We start from the raw sequence: 21,081 nt of genomic DNA on the forward strand, positions 1-21,081 counted from the left end.
TTATAGTTTCATTAGCTTTATTACATAAATGGCTTAAAATGTATATTTTTTAAAACAAGTTGTAGTTTAAAATCTGAGAAAAACCATCCCAGGAAAATCTGTGATGTGAAGAGAAGCACTCTTTGCTGTGACAATAAAACAAAAACAAAGGATTGGGTCTTCAACGCCACCACTTTTCAACCTCATATTAATTATCTCCAGCACCAATCCAGTATCTACATCTGTGAATACTGTGTCTTTTTGATGACATCATCAAAGGTTAAAATGTTTTTTTTTAAACAGTGATTTTTAAACTTTGACATTCGAGGTGAAGTGGGGTGCAAGAAAATACCCTCCCTCTTGGTTACTTTTAATCCTACCATGTGATGTCAGAGAGAAGCATTTTTTATTACCTTTTTTCTAATCGTTTTAACCAGATCGCTTTCACATATGTAGACAATGGTACTGGAGAACATTAATGAGGTTGAAAAGTGGCAGAGTTTCCCTTCGAGACTTCAAACGATCAAACTTACTAAGAGTTCAACAACTTGGTGATATAAAACCCCTTAGCACCAACGCTAGAGGAGAAAGTTGGTGTAGAAACATTACACTGCATAGTCCTGATTTCCACTGCAATTCAAATTAAACAGAAGTTCCAAATTAAGATTCAAAAATGTGAAAGGTCATAGCCTAGGTTATTTTTTTGTAAAAATAATTTTCAGACTATGAGAAGGAAAGAGAAAGTGTGTTGAAAATCAGCAGCCAACCATTAACACTGAGCATGCTGCTTCCTAAAGTAGGTTTACATTTAAACTTACCATAGACTAGCCATGGCACCAGCGAGCAGTCAGGCACACACAGTGACAGCATCCTGTCATAACACAGCTGGTGGCTGACAGACCATCTCCAGAGGGACCATCTGCTCTCCACAGCATCCCATCATATACACGCAACACTTTAAAACCAATAGCATCGTGCTGAGCGAGGAATGATTATCAGATACTTGCTGCTCCTGAAACACTACAGGATGTAAGAATTCAATATGTATGTGGTCTTTCAGAGACACCAACTACAGAGTACATTATTTACAAAAAGCCTGTATTAAGTATTGTATTTAAATTCTTAATTTCTGCTCCCATTACATGGCTCAGTAGGCCTACTTTCATGTGCTTTCTTGTTACGTTAACTTCCTAACGTTGATTGTATGGTTAAGCTTTGCTGATTCCGTTCATCTCTCAAGCTCACATACTTTAATGAGGAATAAAATAGAACTCCATATTTGGTGATCTGTTCTTTACATGTATGACTAGTTTGTTATTGTACCATGTTCAATGTTTATCATTCAACTGGCTCAAATAAAGCTGCACTTTTTTCTCTCTCAACTTTATAGGACATAACCGAAAAGCATGTCCATGACAACCATTTCTCTATATTCATCATGTGATATCATAATGTAATACAATTATGAAACTATTCAGATCTTTGTAACACTTTGTAACTAAACTCTGCTTTAAACGGTCTCAAAGAAAGTGGTATCTTAGTCTGTGGTTCAAGGAAGAAGTTAGCATTCACTCTTAGATGTGTAGTACATGTGTAAAAATTCATACAGCAACCAGAACCAATTCAGTTTATCTCCAAGTCCTTGAATCTATTGAGAGTTGTGCAATCTTCCAACTCTGAGCATCTCTGTCTCTAGATACAACTACTGTGTTACTGCAGCTCACTTCCCAGTCCCACCAAGTCTTTGGGCACAAATGTCATACCCCACATCATACTGTACAGATAACTGTAGGTGAACAATTCACAGGGGGTAAGTCAGTGTCACAGAGTTGGGTCAGGTCAGAGGTTAGACTTAGGTCCACTGTTGACTGGGATGGCCCTGAGCTCCGTCCGCATGCACAGGTACTCTCCAATCACGGCCATCAGAGCCATGCAGGCCACGTTGACCAGCCACCAGGACAGGGCCGCCGGGAAGTGGGCGTTGTAAATCCAACAGCCTATCATGTGAAAGAAGTGCACAGTGACGGTGAAGTCCAGACACTGCTTCCCTCGGCGGATGAAGAACCACAGGCCCAGGGCACTGACGAAACAGGGAGACAGATACACGATGAAGGACAACATGACTCAAAATAGGTTGATCTTTCAATTGAAGTGCGTGTGTAAATGTGTAAAAAAAAGAAAAAAAAAGTGTTTTATTCATAGCTCATAGTTAAGTAAAATTACCAAACATTAAAGGGATACTTTGGGATTTTGACAATGAGGCCCTTTATCTACTTCCTGAGTCAGATGAACTCATGGATACCATTTGTATGTCTCTGTGTCCAGTGTGAAGGAAGTTAGAGGTAGTTTCGTGAGCCAATGCTATCTAGCAATGACTGGAAGTCTATAGTATGTAGTAGCATGCTTCCAGTCATTGCGCTAACACTAGTTAGCAATTGGTCAAATGCTAGTTAGCAACTTCCTTCAAACTGCATTTAGAGACATACAAATGGTATCAACGACTTCATCTGACTCTGGGGAAGTAGATAAAGTATCTCTTTAAGATTGTAGTCTATTATAGAGCATAATGGATTATTGACCTCATAATAAGCCAGCCTTTCATCAGTGGTACATGACTAGACTTCTTCATACCAGTGAAGTGTTGAGTGAACATGTAGCACTCAGATTTAGGCCAGGGAGCCCAAAATAAATGTTAATTGTGTAGATACTCCTCTAAGAAAACAAAATGGTCCAAACCTCATGTCTCTATCATAAAAAGTTATTGGAGTTTTTACCCTTGTAGGATGGCCAACATTAGGGTGACTAAATCAATTGAGACTAGACAAATAAGTAGTCAAAAATCTGGAAAATAGCATTGCGTCACCTAGGCTGGACGCTATGCAACAGGCTCACCATTGAATTCATGTTTCTTCTCAAATCCGGAGGATGTAAACAATTCAAAGGTAAAATAGATATCTATTTTGAGACGAGATATGTAGTATTTTTATATTTTAGTAGACGTTTTCATATTCATGTGAAATTCCTGTTCTTTTAAGAAGATCTATCACAAAATCTCTGAAATGCCAACGAAGCACTGAGCATACCGCAAGTTCTTTATTTTCAAAGCCTTTTACATTTAATTCAGCACGTCATGCTAATTTAGCTTTTTGCGACCAACGGAAACAACTTTGCAGATGACCACAACATGTAAAATCATCAAAAAATCCCTGTGAGAAAGCGCACCGCACTCTCAAGAGCTCCAATGTATTAGCTTACGAAATCTGACTTTTTGGATATAATGTTAATGATATATTAGAGAAGGACTCCGCTGAACAACTCAGAACATTAAAATCATATTGATCTTGGTAAAATGCATTTTCTAACATAAGGAATTGAAATTTCATCACCAAATCGCACTTTCACCCAGAGTGGTTGGACAACATAGCCTCTGCAGAAGTTAGGGCATTCATTCTTCTTGCACTTTGAGGAGCAGAGCTACTGTCAAGGAAAGGAGTTTGTGTTTATGCACAACATACCACCCTCACCTAATCATGTCAATGTGGTGCTATATGGAGCACTCGCATGGTCGCAATGCAGACTTTGATTTGGCCTCCGCAGTCCTTCGGAGGCCCCCATTTGAATCACACGTACGGAGCCGTATCAAGCATAAATCGACTTTTAGGCCCATTCACTTACCAGGTAAGCGAGTTCAAGATGAATGCCATCATTGAGAGTCTGCCCTGCATTGTTGCAAAACCAAGAACCTGCAAGCATAGAGCCATGTTATGAATCAGTCCACTGTCAACTCAAAAGAATAAATTGAAAATCATCTAGGACACATTTCACGAGGACACACCTCATAACTGAAGATCTGGTCCAGCGATCTGTTGGTTTGTACGAGACTATCCACTCCAGCCAGCCACAGACCCAGAAAGCTGTAGTAGATGCATTGCATCAACACAATCTGGGACAAGATGAGGACCGGGTCCCAGATGTAGCTGCGGAAATGACTGCCCATTCCAACGCTTAAGGAGGGGACACAGGGAACCCCGAGAAGCTGAAAATGAGTGCAAGGCTACTCCTCTGATGTAGGGAGTCAGTGACTCAAGACCTGAAATGGCAGATATTTCACATATTAATTTCAATTGAGTTAGCTAACTAGTACATGACGACCTAGCTAACTAGCTGTTATAAGCATTATTCTAGTTGGCTAGTTAAGCCTAGCAATGTTGTTAGCATACTTGCCAACGAACTAGCTAACTGTTAATTAGCTAACTAAGTGACAAACGCGTGTTTTACATGACCTCTGGTATAAAAAATAAAAAAAATCTAGCTACTTGATAGCTGACCGACATTGGCTGACTGGCTTGCTAGCAGTACGTCAACAACTGGTTGATAGCTTCCTAGCTAGCTTTCCGGAAGATACCGACCCTACCATTTCGCTTGTTTACACTGATTGAGCTGCACTGAGGTCGGGACGCAATCATCATTAAGACACCTTTGGAGCTGGCGAGAGATACGAGTTGGAAAACGTACCTCAATACTGGGACGACATATGCAATGTACTCAATGTTACGAATTTCACACTGCTCCATCGAGAAGATCTAAATACTTCTCCTTTTTTTTCCAGAATGAAGCCCTTTTCGTCATCATGCTAGCTATCAGTAGCCATTATGGAATGGCATGTTGTGTTGAACAACATAGGAACACTAATAGTATTTCAATCTTCTCCGTGGAGCAGTGTGGATAAAGGTACCCTTTGGAGTACAGTGGCATATCATATCCTTGCACTGAGGTACGTTTTCCGAACCCATATCTTGCGCTGGCTCAATTGTGTCTTAATGTTACCACGATGGCTTTCCGAGCTCAGTGTAAACAAGCTTAACCGTAGGGTCGGTGTCTTCTGCCTGGCAACCTAGCTAGCTACCTACCTAACATAACTAGCTGTTTTGTTAGCAGTAGGTATTATTGACTTTACAAAGTGTCGCCTACTTTTACTGCTATTCAATATCGAGTCGGAGTGTTAGGTAGTGAGATATCCAAAAGTACAACAGACATTAAATCCCACCATAAAGCTACGAGATAACCTGGAGCTGATGACGAATAACAGAAAACAGCAACACAATCGACCCGGAAGAGATGTTCCTCTATTTCACAAAAAAAGTATGTTGTATCTGGAATGGGAAGGGAAATCCGGCTATTTGAAAAAATGATTGAAAAAAAGGTTGAATAAAAACGTTATTTTTTCACTGCTTTTGGCTGCCGATGTTACTACTTCTGGTGTTAGGATTTTGTTTTAAGGCCTTCACAAGTTGCAGTAATGTATTTAATTCTTCTGAGACTTTTATTTTGACACACATTTCTTTCCTCCGTTTCTCCCACTTTACTGGATGGGCCCTGAAAGTTTGCAGGGTCAGGAGGAAAGTTTCTAGCGATCAACACAGCACATATTAGGTAGGTCTCCAAGACAATGCCATATCAACGTTTTGAAACAATTACCGTTGCTTAAATGCTTTGCTTACTTCTCTCTCACAAGTAATGTAAACCACTACTTCAAGGTAAACCACTACTTCAAGGTCTCAGAGCAAGTGACGTCACCGGTTAAAAACGCTATTTAGCGCGCACCACCGCTAACTAGCTAGCTATTTCACATCTGTTACAATTGCAAGCAACCTAGTGTAACAGCCACAGTTGTTCAGGTTGCGTATGTTTATAAGAACTGTGGCCGGGGCGTTCGTACACTTTAGTTTAACTTTACTCCGAGATATGCTGGCATTACATAGTTCACATGGCATATCACTCCTACCGCCTGGCTACTGTAAAACATGAGACTGTAATCCCACAGTGCCAATACATGGACTGGATTATGGCATAATGCCCCAGGACTACCTGACATGATGACTCCTTGCTGTCCCCAGTCCACCTGGCTGTGCTGCTGCTCCAGTTTCAACTGTTCTGCCTTATTATTATTCGACCATGCTGATCATTTATGAACATTTGAACATCTTGGCCATGTTCTGTTATAATCTCCACCCGGCACAGCCAGAAGAGGACTGGCCATCCCACATATGCTCTCTCTAATTCTCTCTTTCTTTCTCTCTCTCGGAGGACCTGAGCCCTAGGACCATGCCCCAGGAATACCTGACATGATGACTCCTTGCTGTCCCCAGTCCACCTGACTGTGCTGCTGCTCCAGTTTCAACTGTTCTGCCTTATTATTATTCGACCATGCTGATCATTTATGAACATTTGAACATCTTGGCCATGTTCTGTTATAATCTCCACCCGGCACAGCCAGAAGAGGACTGGCCACCCCACATAGCCTGGTTCCTCTCTAGGTTTCTTCCTAGGTTTTGGCCTTTCTAGGGAGTTTTTCCTAGCCACCGTGCTTCTTCACCTGCATTGCTTGCTGTTTGGGGTTTTAGGCTGGGTTTCTGTACAGCACTTTGAGATATCAGCTGATGTACGAAGGGCTATATAAAATAAATTTGATTGATTGATTGATAATGTTCACTACATTATACCTATTATTTTGTGTAAATGGGGATAAGATGGACAGGTTTGTTCATAACAAATAAATAAGGTTAATAACAAGATGCAATCGTTTGCCGTTAGAGAAAAGAGAGAACATCAATTTAGTTTATCTTTGTGTAGCTGATTTGAAATGGCTAGCTAGTTAGCAGTGGTGCGCGCTAGTGGCGTTTCAATCTGTGACGCCACTTGCTCTGAGACCTTGAAGTAGTGGTGCAGAGCGTCCCTGGTTCGCGCCCAGGTCGGGGCGAGGGGACGGACTAAAGTCTACTGTTACAAGGGTTGCGGCTTTTGTGGAGCGATGGGTAACGATGATTCGTTTGCATTCTAAAATAATTAGAAACATGCATCTATTTCCTAGGCTGTATTATCAGATCAAATTGTATCAGTCACATGCTCCGAATACAAAGGTATTTCAGTGAAATGCTTACTTATGAGCCCCTAACCAACAATGCAGTTTCAAAAAATACAGATAAGAATAAGACATAAAAGTAACAAGTAATTAAAGAGCAGCAGTAAAATAACAATAGTGACACTATATACAGGGGGGTACGATTACAGAGTCAATGTTTGGAGGCACCGGTTAGTTGAGGTAGTATGTACATGTAGGTAGAGTTAGTGACTATGCATAGATGACAACAGAGACTAGCACTGGTGTATAGAGGGGGTGAGAGGGGGGGGGGGCACTGCAAATAGCCATTTGACTAGATGTTCAGGAGTCTTATGGCTTGGGGGTAAAAGCTGTTTTAGAAACCTCTTGGACCTAGACTTGGTGCTCCGGTACCGCTTGCCGTGCAGTAGCAGAGAGAACAGTCTATGACTAGGGGGGCTGGAGTCTTTGACCATTTTTAGGGCCTTCCTCTAACACCGCCTGGTATAGAGGCCCTGGATTTCAGGAAGCTTGGCCCCAGTGATGTACTGGGCCGTTCGCACTACCCTCTGTAGTGCCTTGCGGTCGGAAGCTGAGCAGTTGCCGTACCAGGCAGTGGTGCAACCAGTTAGGATGCTCTCGATGGTGCAGCTTTAGAACCTTTTGAGGATCTGAGGACCCATGCCAAATCTTTTCAGTCTTCTGAGGGGGAATAGGTTTTGTTGTGCCCTCTTCACAACTGTCTTGGTGTGCTTGGACCATGTTAGTTTGTTGGTGATGTGGACACCAAGGAACTTGAAGCTCTCAACCTGCTCCACTGCAGCCCCGTTGATGAGAATGGGGGTGTCCCAGGGTCCTTAGCTTATTGATGAGCTTTGAGGGCACTATGGTGTTGAACTCTGAGCTGTAGTCAATGAATAGCATTCTCACATAAGTGTTCCTTTTGTCCAGGTGGGAAAGGGCAGTGTGGAGTGCAATAGATATGGCATCATCTGTGGATTTGTTGGGGCGGTATGCAAATTGGAGTGGGTCTAGGGTTTCTGGGATGATGGTATTGATGTGAGTCATGACCAGCCTTTCAAAGTAAAAGTATTTCATGTCTACAGCCATGAGTGCTACGGTTTGGTAGTTGTTTCGGCAGGTTACCTTAGTGTTCTTGGGCACAGGGACTTTGGTGGTCTGCTTAAAACATGTTGGTATTACAGACTCAGACAGGGAGAGGTTGAAAATATCAGTGAAGACACTTGCCAGTTGGTCAGCGCATGCTCGCAGTGCACGTCCTGGTAATCTGTCTGGCCCTGCAGCCTTGTGAATGTTGACCTGTTTAAAGGTCTTACTCACATCGGCTGTGGCGAGCGTGATCACACAGTCTTCCGGAACAGCTGGTGCTCTCATGCATATGTCAGTGTTATTTGCCTCAAAGTGAGCGTATAAAGTAGTTTAGCTCGTTTCACTGGGCAGCTCTCGACTGTGCTTCCCTTTGTAGCCTGTAATGGTTTGCAAGCCCTGCCACATCCGATGAGCGTCAGAGCCAGTGTAGTACGATTCGATCTTAGTCCTGTATTGATGCTTTTCCTGATTGATGGTTTTTCGGAGGGCATAGCGGGTTTTCCTATAAGCTTCCGGGTTAGAGTCCTGCTCCTTGAAAGTGACAGCTCTAGCCTTTAGCTCAGTGCGGAAAACTCTCTCGGTAAGTAGTGTGGTCCACAGCTTATCATGAGATACACTACCTCAGGCGAATTAAGTGGACACTTCTGATGACGTCTGACGAGTATACGCTTGCAGGGCGAGGGAAGAAGGAATGATTTTTAAACGGACCGCCCTTGCCCGGAAATTCGACACTCATTCATTCTGCGATGATTGTGTTTTCAGCCACCGGTAGCTTGTGGGTGCTATATGCTCTACAGTCAATTATGATTGCATATCTACTTATGTTAACTATATAATTATTAATATACTGTATGCCTACTGTATGATAGCTAGCAAATTAATTAGCTAACTAACGTTAGCCTGCCTAGCTGGAACTTCTGAAGGAAAATGTTTTATTTCTACAATTTCCAAAAGATAACCAAACAAAAACATATTTACTTTTTACGAGACATATTTGTGCCGTCATGTGCATTAGTAGCACAATTTGCATTCATTTTTACTTACACTTGTATGTTGACTTCTCCATTGATGTTGTTTTAAAGTTTTGGCAGACCTTTCTTCGCGGATGTACAATCATCGCAAATTGAATTATGGGGAGTTTCAGGCCCCGGAGTGAACATAATTGTACACTCGCAAACTCAACTAAAAACGAGGGCTGAGGGGCTTACGTTGCAAACTTCCCTTGCTTGGCTAATCATTTGGACCGCCCTCCAAGGTGGTATCAGGGTTTCCCCCAAGGGCATAAGGGCTCGCCCCACCTGCCCTGAATGGCGGGTTGCCACTGTAGTATTTTGCTCTATGCCATCTGATCCGGAGCACAGTTTAATAACAGTAGAACAGACAATTATAGGCTACTTCTCCAAGTCTGAATACTGTCATTTCAAATTTTTCAAGTAGACAATATTTAATTTCTAAACAAAGTAAATATTTGTATAACCTTTGCAGAATAAATTCCTCACCTTCTCTGGCCTCACCTTTTTCCCAAAGTATCCTACAAACAAATACCATGTGCATCTCTCATTTAATTGGGACTATTAGATAGGCTATTATTTAAAGTATTTTGCTCTAAGAATAAGATAGAGATGGTGGTTTATAACATACTGTATAATTTAACAGGTGAACTGACAGTATTGTTTTGCATTGAAGTGTGTATGGCCAGCACTGTAAGTAGACAGTGTTTCAGAATTCGCAGGCAGTGCAGCGTATAGGTTCAAGGAAAAAGTCAATACAAAACATTAGACACTAACAAATGATCAAACTATCTGTTTACAGGTCCTCAGCAATTTGAAATAGATTTTGTCCTTCTGAAACATTTTGTTTGTCAGATAGCTGAGGCCTACAGCAAATGTCACTACAAAAGTATAACATTCTGCCATCAAACCTCCAAAGACATTTGATCAAGTTCGCCATTGCTATTTCCTTTAGAAACTGCCTCGGCCTAATTCTAATACTAATACTTCCAAAGTATACAACAAATAGGGGTGTTATTGCCACCATAATGATGGGCATTTTTCAGGTGAAGCTATAATGCTCGTTCACGCGTGCAGTTTCAAAATGCCGCGATTCATCTAATGGCATTGAAGAGTATACCACCCCAGTCACTCGCTTCATCAATAAGTGCATCGATGACGTCATCACTACAGTGACCGTACGTACATATCAAAACCAGAAGCCATGGATTACAGGCGACATCTGCACCGTCATAAAGGCAAGAGCTGCCGCTTTCAAGGAGCGGGACACTAATCCAGATGCTATGCCCTCAGACAAACCATCAAACAGGCAAAGCGTCAATACAGGACTAAGATTGAATCCTACTACACCGGCTCTGACCCTCGTCTGATATTTTTTTATTTTATTTTTTATTTCACCTTTATTTAACCAGGTAGGCAAGTTGAGAACAAGTTCTCATTTACAATTGCGACCTGGCCAAGATAAAGCAAAGCAGTTCGACACATACAACGACACAGAGTTACACATGGAGTAAAACAAACATACAGTCAATAATACAGTATAAACAAGTCTATATACGATGTGAGCAAATGAGGTGAGATAAGGGAGGTAAAGGCAAAAAGGCCATGGTGGCAAAGTAAATACAATATAGCAAGTAAAACACTGGAATGGTAGATTTGCAATGGGAGAATGTGCAAAGTAGAAATACAAATAATGGGGTGCAAAGGAGCAAAATAAATAAATAAATAAAATACAGTAGGGAAAGAGGTAGTTGTTTGGGCTAAATTATAGGTGGGCTATGTACAGGTGCAGTAATCTGTGAGCTGCTCTGACAGTTGGTGCTTAAAGCTAGTGAGGGAGATAAGTGTTTCCAGTTTCAGAGATTTTTGTAGTTCGTTCCAGTCATTGGCAGCAGAGAACTGGAAGGAGAGGCAGCCAAAGAAAGAATTGGTTTTGGGGGTGACTAGAGAGATATACCTGCTGGAGCGTGTGCTACAGGTGGGAGATGCAATGGTGACCAGCGAGCTGAGATAAGGGGGGACTTTACCTAGCAGGGTCTTGTAGATGACATGGAGCCAGTGGGTTTGGCGACGAGTATGAAGCGAGGGCCAGCCAACGAGAGCGTACAGGTCGCAATGGTGGGTAGTATATGGGGCTTTGGTGACAAAACGGATTGCACTGTGATAGACTGCATCCAATTTGTTGAGTAGGGTATTGGAGGCTATTTTGTAAATGACATCGCCAAAGTCGAGGATTGGTAAGATGGTCAGTTTTACAAGGGTATGTTTGGCAGCATGAGTGAAGGATGCTTTGTTGCGAAATAGGAAGCCAATTCTAGATTTAACTTTGGATTGGAGATGTTTGATATGGGTCTGGAAGGAGAGTTTACAGTCTAACCAGACACCTAAGTATTTGTAGTTGTCCACGTATTCTAAGTCAGAGCCGTCCAGAGTAGTAATGTTGGACAGGCGGGTAGGTACAGGTAGCGATCGGTTGAAGAGCATGCATTTAGTTTTACTTGTATTTAAGAGCAATTGGAGGCCACGGAAGGAGAGTTGTATGGCATTGAAGCTTGCCTGGAGGGTTGTTAACACAGTGTCCAAAGAAGGGCCAGAAGTATACAGAATGGTGTCGTCTGCGTAGAGGTGGATCAGAGACTCACCAGCAGCAAGAGCGACCTCATTGATGTATACAGAGAAGAGAGTCGGTCCAAGAATTGAACCCTGTGGCACCCCCATAGAGACTGCCAGAGGTCCGGACAGCAGACCCTCCGATTTGACACACTGAACTCTATCAGAGAAGTAGTTGGTGAACCAGGCGAGGTAATCATTTGAGAAACCAAGGCTGTCGAGTCTGCCGATGAGGATGTGGTGATTGACAGAGTTGAAAGCCTTGGCCAGATCAATGAATACGGCTGCACAGTAATGTTTCTTATCGATGGCGGTTAAGATATCATTTAGGACCTTGAGCGTGGCTGAGGTGCACCCATGACCAGCTCTGAAACCAGATTGCATAGCAGAGAAGGTATGGTGAGATTCGAAATGGTCGGTAATCTGTTTGTTGACTTGGCTTTCGAAGACCTTAGAAAGGCATGGTAGGATAGATATAGGTCTGTAGCAGTTTGGGTCAAGAGTGTCACCCCCTTTGAAGAGGGGGATGACCGCAGCTGCTTTCCAATCTTTGGGAATCTCAGACGACACGAAAGAGAGGTTGAACAGGCTAGTAATAGGGGTGGCAACAATTTTGGCAGATAATTTTAGAAAGAAAGGGTCCAGATTGTCTAGCCCGGCTGATTTGTAGGGGTCCAGATTTTGCAGCTCATTCAGAACATCAGCTGAGCAGATTTGGGAGAAGGAGAAATGGGGAAGGCTTGGGCGAGTTGTTGTGGGGGGTGCAGTGCTGTTGGACCGGGGTAGGAGTAGCCAGGTGGAAAGCATGGCCAGCCGTAGAAAAATGCTTATTGAAATTCTCAATTATGGTGGATTTATCAGTGGTGACAGTGTTTCCTATCTTCAGTGCAGTGGGCAGCTGGGAGGAGGTGTTCTTATTCTCCATGGACTTTATAGTGTCCCAGACCTTTTTGAGTTAGTGTTGCAGGAAGCAAATTTCTGCTTGAAAAAGCTAGCCTTGGCTTTTCTAACTGCCTGTGTATAATGGTTTCTAGCTTCCCTGAACAGCTGCATATCACGGGGGCTGTTCGATGCTAATGCAGAATGCCATAGGATGTTTTTGTGTTGGTTAAGGGCAGTCAGGTCTGGGGAGAACCAAGGGCTATATCTGTTCCTGGTTCTAAATTTCTTGAATGGGGCATGTTTATTTAAGATGGTTAGGAAGGCATTTTAAAAAAATATCCAGGCATCCTCTACTGACGGGATGAGATCAATATCCTTCCAGGATACCCCGGCCAGGTCGATTAGAAAGGCCTGCTCGCTGAAGTGTTTCAGGGAGCGTTTTACAGTGATGAGTGGAGGTCGTTTGACCGCTGACCCATTACAGATGCAGGCAATGAGGCAGTGATCGCTGAGATCTTGGTTGAAAACAGCAGAGGTGTATTTAGAGGGCAAGTTGGTTAGGATGATATCTATGAGGGTGCCCGTGTTTAAGGCTTTGGGGAGGTACCTGGTAGGTTCATTGATAATTTGTGTGAGGTTGAGGGCATCAAGTTTAGATTGTAGGATGGCTGGGGTGTTAAGCATGTTCCAGTTTAGGTCGCCTAGCAGCACAAGCTCTGAAGATAGATGGGGGGCAATCAGTTCACATATGGTGTCCAGAGCACAGTTGGGGGCAGAGGGTGGTCTATAGCAGGCGGCAACGGTGAGAGACTTGTTTTTAGAGAGGTGGATTTTTAAAAGTAGAAGTTCAAATTGTTTGGGTACAGACCTGGATAGTAGGACAGAACTCTGCAGGCTATCTTTGCAGTAGATTGCAACACCGCCCCCTTTGGCAGTTCTATCTTGTCTGAAAATGTTGTAGTTTGGAATTAAAATGTCTGAATTTTTGGTGGTCTTCCTAAGCCAGGATTCAGACACAGCTAGAACATCCGGGTTGGCAGAGTGTGCTAAAGCAGTGAATAGAACAAACTTAGGGAGGAGGCTTCTAATGTTAACATGCATGAAACCAAGGCTATTACGGTTACAGAAGCCGTCAAAAGAGAGCGCCTGGGGAATAGGAGTGGAGCTAGGCACTGCAGGGCCTGGATTCACCTCTACATCGCCAGAGGAACAGAGTAGGAGTAGAATAAGGGTGCGGCTAAAAGCAATAAGAATTGGTTGTTTAGAATGTCTGGAACAGAGTAAAAGGAGGTTTCTGGGGGCGATAAAATAGCATCAAGGTATAATGTACAGACAAAGGTAAGGTAGGATGTGAATACAGTGGAGGTAAACCTAGGTATTGAGTGATGAAGAGAGAGATATTGTCTCTAGAAACATCATTGAAACCAGGAGATGTCATTGCATGTGTGGGTGGTGGAACTAATAGGTTGGATAAGGTATAATGAGCAGGACTAGAGGCTCTACAGTGAAATAAGCCAATAAACACTAACCAGAACAGCAATGGACAAGGCATATTGACATTAAGGAGAGGCATGCTCAGTCGAGTGATCAAAAGGGTCCAGTGAGTGGAGAGGTTGGTTGGGGGTCACGGCGATTTAGACAGCTAAATCGGTAGCAAGCTAGCATAGGAGCAAGCTGGCATAGAATGGAGGTCTGTTATTAGCCAACTCTTGCGTTCCGTCAGTAGATTAGTGGGTTTCCGTGTGGTAGAGGGGATTAATCCAAATCACACAACAACAACAAAAATAAAAACAATAGATATAGTTATAGAGGCCCAAGAAGAAAAATAAATAAAATAAATTAAAATAAAATAAAAATTGTCCGATTGTCTATTCAGATAGCAGCCGATAAGATAGCCAACGGCTAGCAGGCCGCAGATGGGCGCCCAGGCAACGTTGCGCCGGAGGAGCCAGCCGGACAATTCCCTCGGGTAGACAACGTCGGCAGTCCAACTGTGAAGGCCCGGTGGGGCTCCGCGTAGGCAGCAAAACGGGTCCGGATAGGTGACTGCAGCCCAGGAGTGATTGATGGAACTCTTCAGCTGGCTAGCTCCGGAACAATTGATGTTAGCTCCGGAATCGACGAAAGCTGATAGTCACACGGATAGCAGCTAGCTAGCTGTGAGATCCAGGTATGGATGTCCAGAGCCAGCGGCCGAAATCCGGTATGTTCCGAGCCGCGCTGCGCTGCACCGCGCCGTACAAAACTGGCGATAGATTCTCGAGCCAAAGGACAGCCGATGACCACAAACCGTGGTTAGCTGAGTACTAACGATTAGCCAGTAAATAAGCTAACTAGCTTCTGAACCAGCTTCAGAGTAGCTTCTGGACCAGCTTCTGGCTAGCTCCCGGCTAGCTTCTGGCTAATTTCTGGCTAGCCTCTCGGAGGATTACAGATCTGAGGTAAATAATACTTTTTTATATAAATATAAATTGGTGAAGCGGATTGCAGGAGAGTGTTCTGAAGATGAGTTTTTGGAAAATTAAAAATGTATGTGAAAAAACAGTTGTAAATATATTTATATACACGACAGGACGAGGACAAAAATACGTCTGAACTGCTATGCCATCTTGGGAAAAAAGATAATTGGCAGGGCTTGCAAACTATTATGGACTACAAAGGTAAACCCAGCCACGAGCTTCCCAGTGACGCGAGCCTACCAGATGGGATAAATGCCTTTTATGCTCGCTTCGAGGTAAGCAACAAGGAAGCATGCATGAGAGCACCAGCTGTTCCAGACGACTGTGTGATCACACTCTCCTTAGCCGATGTGAGCAAGACATTTAAACAGGTTAACATTCACAAGGCCGCAGGGCCAGACGGATTACCAGGACGTGTACTCAGAGCATGTGCGGACCACCTGGCAAGTGTCTTCACTTACATGTTCAACCTCTCCCTGACCGAGTCTGTAATACCTACACATATCTAGCATACCACCATAGTCCCTGTGCCCCAAAAAAGCAAAGGTAACCTGCCTAAGTGACTACCACCCCACAGCACTCACGCCGGTAGCCATGAAGTGCTTTGAAAGGCTGGTCATGGCTCACATCAACACCATCATCCCGGAAACCCTAGACCCACTCCAATTCGCCTACCGCCCCAACAGATCCACAGACGACGCAATCTCAATCGCACTCCACACTACCCTTATTCACCTGGGAACACCTATGTGAGAATGCTGTTCATTGACTACAGCTCAGCGTTCAACACCGTAGTGCCCACAAAGCTCATCACTACGCTAAGGACCCTCAGACTAAACACCTCCCTCTGCAACTAGATCCTGGACTTCCTGATGGGCCACCCCCCAGGTGTTAAGGGTAGGCAACAACACATCTGCCACGCTGATCCTCAACACGGGGGCCCTTCAGGGGTTGGTGCTTAACAGCTTCTACCCTCAAGCCACAAGACTGCTGAACAATTAATCAAATGGCCACCCGGACTATTTACATTGAACACCAACCCCCTTTGTTTTTACACTGCTGCTACTCTACTCGCTGTTTATTATCTATGCATAGTCACTTTACCCCTACCTACATGTACAAATTACCTCGAATAACCTGTACCCCCACGCATTGACTCGGTACCGGTACACCTTGTATATAGCCTCATTATTGTTATAACTTTTTTTATTATATTTTTTTACTTTAGTTTATTTAGTAGATATTCACTTCACTCTATTTTCTTAACTGCATTGTTGTTTAAGGGCTTGTAAGTAAGCATTTCACGGTAAGGTGAAATTCGGCACATGTGCCGTTGTATTCGGCACATGTGACAAATTAAATTTGATTTGACGGGGCTGATTTATAACAGGAAACATGCCTATGTATGGTGTGCTCCAAATATAAATCTCAATATATTTGTATGTGCACAGTCTTTTACGAAATGGTGCATGCAGATATTTAGTGTGAAATGGTCGCAACAGTTATAAATGAGGCCCCAGGTACTCTAATAAAAAGTTCACTCCCGAAACAGTGACATTGGGCTGGGAAGTTGGCAAGTTGCACAAGATAGAGGTTGAAGTTCAGTCTCAGAGAAAAAATAACTACCGTGAGCTAAAGAAACATTACTTCAATACTAGGCTACTCGGGGTAAGACAACAAAAACTCTCACAAACACTTAATAATATTTTATATTCTCATCTGTATGTTTGATCATTGCACATGTTCTTCTCTACATAGGGAGTACTGACTGGCTAGCATGCTTAGAGCACACATGTGTGTGTCGGTGCTATGTCGTCTCTCAGACAAGTTTGTGCTTCGGTGGATCGACAGGAAGATAGGATGTGTCCAACCTGCAGTTGGTAAGAAAGTGATAGATTAAAGTGATGCTACAAAGGTTTTGTTTACTTTTAAGCCAGAAGTTTTGAAAGTAGCGCTCAAGAGCCAAAAAGGGTTCCAAACATTGTGCACACGTCACATACATGTAACTGCCTACATAAAGGAAACACTTGAGTAAATGACGGATACAAAGTATATTGCAAGCAAGTGCTTCCACACAGGTGTGGTTCCTGAGTTAATTAAGCCATTCAAATATCCCATCATGCTTATGTAACCGGTGCTGTACTGCACCTCTGCGTTGTGTGTGATCGATTGAGACTAAAGACATGGACTTCGGAGATCAGGTTGTTTTAATATATCAGAATTCTCTCACATTTGTAGAGCACAAATATGTTCTGCCAATCGTCACCTCTTTTCTACAACAGACGCACAATACAAATGACTGGGATCAGTCGAGAAGCTAGCCATCGTTCACACATACAATACCTTAGCTAGCTAGTAACCACATGTTGAATTCAGAATGTTAATATCATCCTAAGTACAATTGCATCAACAATACCATACACTTATGAGTAAATTCTAAATATACAACATTATTAATGAAGACGACAGAAAAAGCGTGCCTACCTCTCCTAGTGCATCAAACTGATTTCAGCAGGGCAAAACGTAAATATGCGTTCCCCTATTCCCAGGATGCAGGCATGCATAGTAACAAATCAACATGCTATATTAATATCTGAACCTGGTGAAATTCACAAAGTATTTGAACAACTATTACACTTAGGGTCATGTATAAAAAAAACATTTTTAAAAGGGTAGCGCTATCTGGAATCCTTGTAACCATAACCCTTACCATTTTAAATTTCAACTTCAATGGGGTAGGGAAATCCCAAGGATTCTGGATAGCAAGGACCCAATAAAAATGCCATAACCCTTACCATTTTGGGCTAAAAAGCCCAAAATCCAAGAAAACTCAGTCAAATTCTGTCAACAATCAGCCCCTTGAAGAAAACGAATGCCCGTTCCAAATTTGCCAGAAGATACCGACCCTACCGTTATGCTAGTTTACACTGAGCTGCACTGAGGTTGGAACGCAATTGTAGTTAAATTAAGATCTGGTGCCGGAGCAAGATATGGGTCGGAAAACTCAAATTTGATCTTTATCCACACTGCTCCATTGAGAAGATTTATATACTGCTAGTGTTCCCGGAAAACGGCCCTTTTTGCCCTCATGCTAGCAAGCAGTAGCCACCGTTGCCATTTTGGAATGGCAGTGTCAACATATCAGCTCCTTTGTTGTTCAACACCACTCGCCATTCCATTATGGCTGCTGTGGCTACTGGTATCTATCATGAGGACGAAAAGGGCAGTTTTATGGGAAAACTAGCAGTATTTCAGTCTTCTTGATGGAGCAGTGTGGATAAAGGTAACATTTGGAGTACAGTGGCATATCCCATCCCTGCATTGAGGTAGATTTTCCGACCCATATCTCGTGTCGGCTCCATGGTGTCTTAATGTAACCATGATTGCATTCCGACCTCAGTGCAGCTCAGTGTAAACAAGCGTAATGGTAGCGACGGCATCTTCTGGCAAGTTCCAAATGATCCAGAAATTTGTACATCTGTACAAAAAATCTGTACAATTTGTGGAATGATATCCTAATATAAAAATTTTATTCTCAAAATTAGAAACATGGTAGACTAAATTATTAACAGTTTTATTGTTTTACAAGCTGCCTTCCCCGGGCGAGAAAGCCAAAGTTTTTCCAGCGAGCAGGAGTCACCTGTCAATTTGATCATGCGATTACAGATAATCCTGAATGATGAGTGAGAAAGTTACAGGTGGTCAAAGATCATACCCCCAAGACATGCTAACCTCCCCTGTTATTAGTAATGGTGAGCGGTTAGCATGTCTTAGGGGTATGATCTTTGACCACCCGCAACTTTCTCACTCATCATTATTCACAATTCATACAGGATTATCCGTAATCATGGGAGTATCCACATTCATTTAGAAGTGTTACATAAACACTGTATATTCTATTCTTATTTACAATAAAAGTGACTCCAAAATGACACCATACATTATTTATCATTGGGCACAACATAATCTGAAACACAACCAAAACAAACTACAAATGCACACATCAAGTTTGTAGAGTCTCAAGCTTGATGTAGGCATCGCGTGCTAGCAATATGCGACCAAATACTACAAATACTTTTCACTACTCTAATACACTATAAGTGCATTTGTCCAAATACTTATAACACCTTCAAATGGGGGAACTAGATGTACTGTCTCCTCATAGGAAACATTTGATCACAAATCCAAAATGGTGGAGTATAGAGCCGAATTAAACGTTTTAGCTCCACTGTCCAAATAAGTAGAGGAATGTATGTATGTATGAATTTGTGGATATCCATCATCCATTTTGCATGATGATGTGTTATGTCCTCCAATTTGCATGATATGTTACGAATTCAAATATATAGAATTTGAAAATGCGCGTTCACTAAGTATTGCGTGCCTTTCTCCGACAGGAGAAGATTACAGATGGTGTATTATGAGCCGTACATTGACACATCAAGTCCAAAAAGGAAGGTTTAAAAAATACTGATGTAGTTTTCTTTCTCCGTTCATACACTTTAAAAGACGTCATGTCCCTCTGGAAGCTCTGAAAGCACATTACATTGACCAAACTTTTGTCCTTGTCAATACAGATGATGCTCTGTGACTATCTTTCTTTTTACCTTGACTTTCCCACATTTTCCATTTACTGAAACACCTGTGTCTCACCAGGGCTATGAAGCAGCCACAGTCTACCTCCTTATATCTTGTCCTTTTTAAATTGTAAATAAATTACATGAAGTGCAAAATCCCTTGTTTGATCCCATGTTGTTTTGGTGTGCTTCTTAGGCCAAGTGAGATGGAAGACATGTAGACCAGCTCCCTTTTTGACAGCCAAGCCCAACCGCGCCCTCATAGATGAGCCAATTACCCTAGAGGGACGTCACCTCCCCCCTCACTCACCTATTACGGTGCGTGCCCGCATGCATAACGAGGACGGTGACCTGTGGGAAGCATTTTCTCACTACAACACAGATGGGAGGGGTGTTGTCAACTGTGAGTCACGTGACCGAGCTACAGTATGCAGGGACTGGGAATCTGATAGCAAATAGTTGTATTTGAACTATCATACTCTCCTCTCAGACTACCTCACCCTCTCTTCATTCTCCCTCACCTAACTCTCTTCTCCTCACAGTGACCAGAGATGAGTCTGTAGGGGGTTCCTATGTGGGCTGTGAGCCCATGGGACTATTTTGGGCCCTGCAGCCTGCACCTGGAGAGAGAGAGGGTCTGAGGTGGGAACAGGGATAATAATTAACAAATCATGCAAAGCCATGGACACATTGAATATGATTGAGACACATGCTTTTGATCAACAAAGTCAATCAACACAAAATATATTTTTTAAAAGGATAGTTAATAAAGAATAATACAATTGTTTATATATATATATATATATATATATATATATATATATATATATATATATATATATATATATATATATATATATATATATATATATATATATATATATATATATATATATGGTCCAGGAGGGGTTGGATACAGTCTTTGTTTTGTATGCAAAGCCCATGACAGTGACAGTTTCATCTGCGTATTTTCCCACAGGCTGCGGAAGAAAAACGTTGAGACTCCGTACTCTGTACAGTTGTCCTTATTAGAGGGTCACATTCCGGTTCCATCCAGTCATGGTTCCAACAAGGAGCAGCGACAGAGAGGGGAACAGGAGCTGGCTGCAGTGACTGTGGAACGCTGGTACATGGCACCAGGGGTCCGGAGAACAGAGATCCGGCAGAACGGAGTAGTGGGGACCTTGTTCTTACCCCCAGGTTTTTTGTTGTTGTTAAATTGTACATATCAAATCATGTTTAGAATCTTTGATTATAGCACGATATATATTACAGGGTGTCTTTACATAAAGTATTATGACTGAGACTTTATTCCAATACTCAGGGTATTTGGTGTTTTCTGTTGTTGCCTCCATAGGTCCAGGTCCATTCCCAGCCATGGTGGACCTGTGGGGTATGGGCGGGGGGCTGATAGAGTACCGCTCAGCCTTGTTTGCTTCCCGAGGCTTTGCCAGTCTCTCCCTTGCCTACTTTGGCCATAAAGACATCCCTGGTCCACTCAACACTATCAATGTGGGAGATGCCTACTTCAAGGTAATAAGGTGGTAGTGCTATGTTTCAAAGTACCAAGGTGA

The 21,081-nt window shown here is 42.6% G+C and overlaps 2 protein-coding genes across 16 annotated transcripts in view; one reads left to right on the forward strand and one right to left on the reverse strand.

The window, feature by feature from the left end:
* On the reverse strand, positions 1 to 5,121 carry LOC110494164 (protein SYS1 homolog). 4 transcript variants are annotated; one of them, XM_021568963.3, is made up of 4 exons: positions 5,027 to 5,121; positions 3,815 to 4,069; positions 3,655 to 3,722; positions 1 to 2,059 (listed from the first exon to the last, which is right to left on the reverse strand). In XM_021568963.3, the coding sequence occupies exons 2-4, from the start codon at positions 3,974 to 3,976 to the stop codon at positions 1,819 to 1,821; spliced, it is 471 nt and encodes a 156-aa protein (XP_021424638.1). In that variant the 5' UTR covers positions 3,977 to 4,069; positions 5,027 to 5,121; the 3' UTR covers positions 1 to 1,818. The 4 variants fall into 4 exon arrangements, with proteins under 4 accessions (XP_021424638.1, XP_021424636.1, XP_090061696.1 ...); XM_021568961.3 differs by having other exon boundaries at positions 4,951 to 5,086; XM_090205570.1 differs by lacking the exon at positions 5,027 to 5,121 and adding an exon at positions 4,890 to 5,021.
* The window catches only part of LOC110494162 (acyl-coenzyme A thioesterase 1), a 19,272-nt gene continuing 3,175 nt past the window's right edge, over positions 4,985 to 21,081 (forward strand). For 2 of the 12 annotated variants that reach the window (XR_016487937.1, XM_090205560.1), the window contains exons 1-7: positions 5,060 to 5,182; positions 5,363 to 5,412; positions 16,689 to 16,810; positions 19,704 to 19,910; positions 20,050 to 20,149; positions 20,487 to 20,707; positions 20,865 to 21,040. Coding sequence is in view for 11 of the 12 variants with exons in the window: in XM_090205560.1 (XP_090061686.1) it covers positions 16,708 to 16,810; positions 19,704 to 19,910; positions 20,050 to 20,149; positions 20,487 to 20,707; positions 20,865 to 21,040 (807 nt within the window). In the remaining variant the exon portion in view is untranslated. Of the gene's footprint in view, positions 5,183 to 5,206; positions 5,413 to 16,369; positions 16,599 to 16,688; positions 16,811 to 19,703; positions 19,911 to 20,049; positions 20,150 to 20,486; positions 20,708 to 20,864; positions 21,041 to 21,081 lie in introns of those variants that run through there. The other 10 variants (XM_021568959.3, XM_090205568.1, XM_021568958.3 and 7 more) reach the window with 9 other exon arrangements.

The sequence above is a fragment of the Oncorhynchus mykiss genome, chromosome 17 (assembly GCF_057628025.1).
Source record: "Oncorhynchus mykiss isolate SJ-2025 chromosome 17, ASM5762802v1, whole genome shotgun sequence".
In the NCBI taxonomy this organism is placed as follows: Eukaryota; Metazoa; Chordata; class Actinopteri; order Salmoniformes; family Salmonidae; genus Oncorhynchus; species Oncorhynchus mykiss.

What these genes read in the sequence shown, in the direction of transcription:
- LOC110494164 (XM_021568963.3), bottom strand. Translation starts at nt 3,976, where the DNA reads ATGGGCAGTCATTTCCGCAGCTACATCTGGGACCCGGTCCTCATCTTG. An exon ending in ACCAGATCTTCAGTTATGAG is followed by an intron (nt 3,723 to 3,814) that starts GTGTGTCCTCGT and finishes CTATGCTTGCAG; the next exon opens with GTTCTTGGTTTTGCAACAAT. An exon ending in ATCTTGAACTCGCTTACCTG is followed by an intron (nt 2,060 to 3,654) that starts GTAAGTGAATGG and finishes CTGTTTCGTCAG; the next exon opens with TGCCCTGGGCCTGTGGTTCT.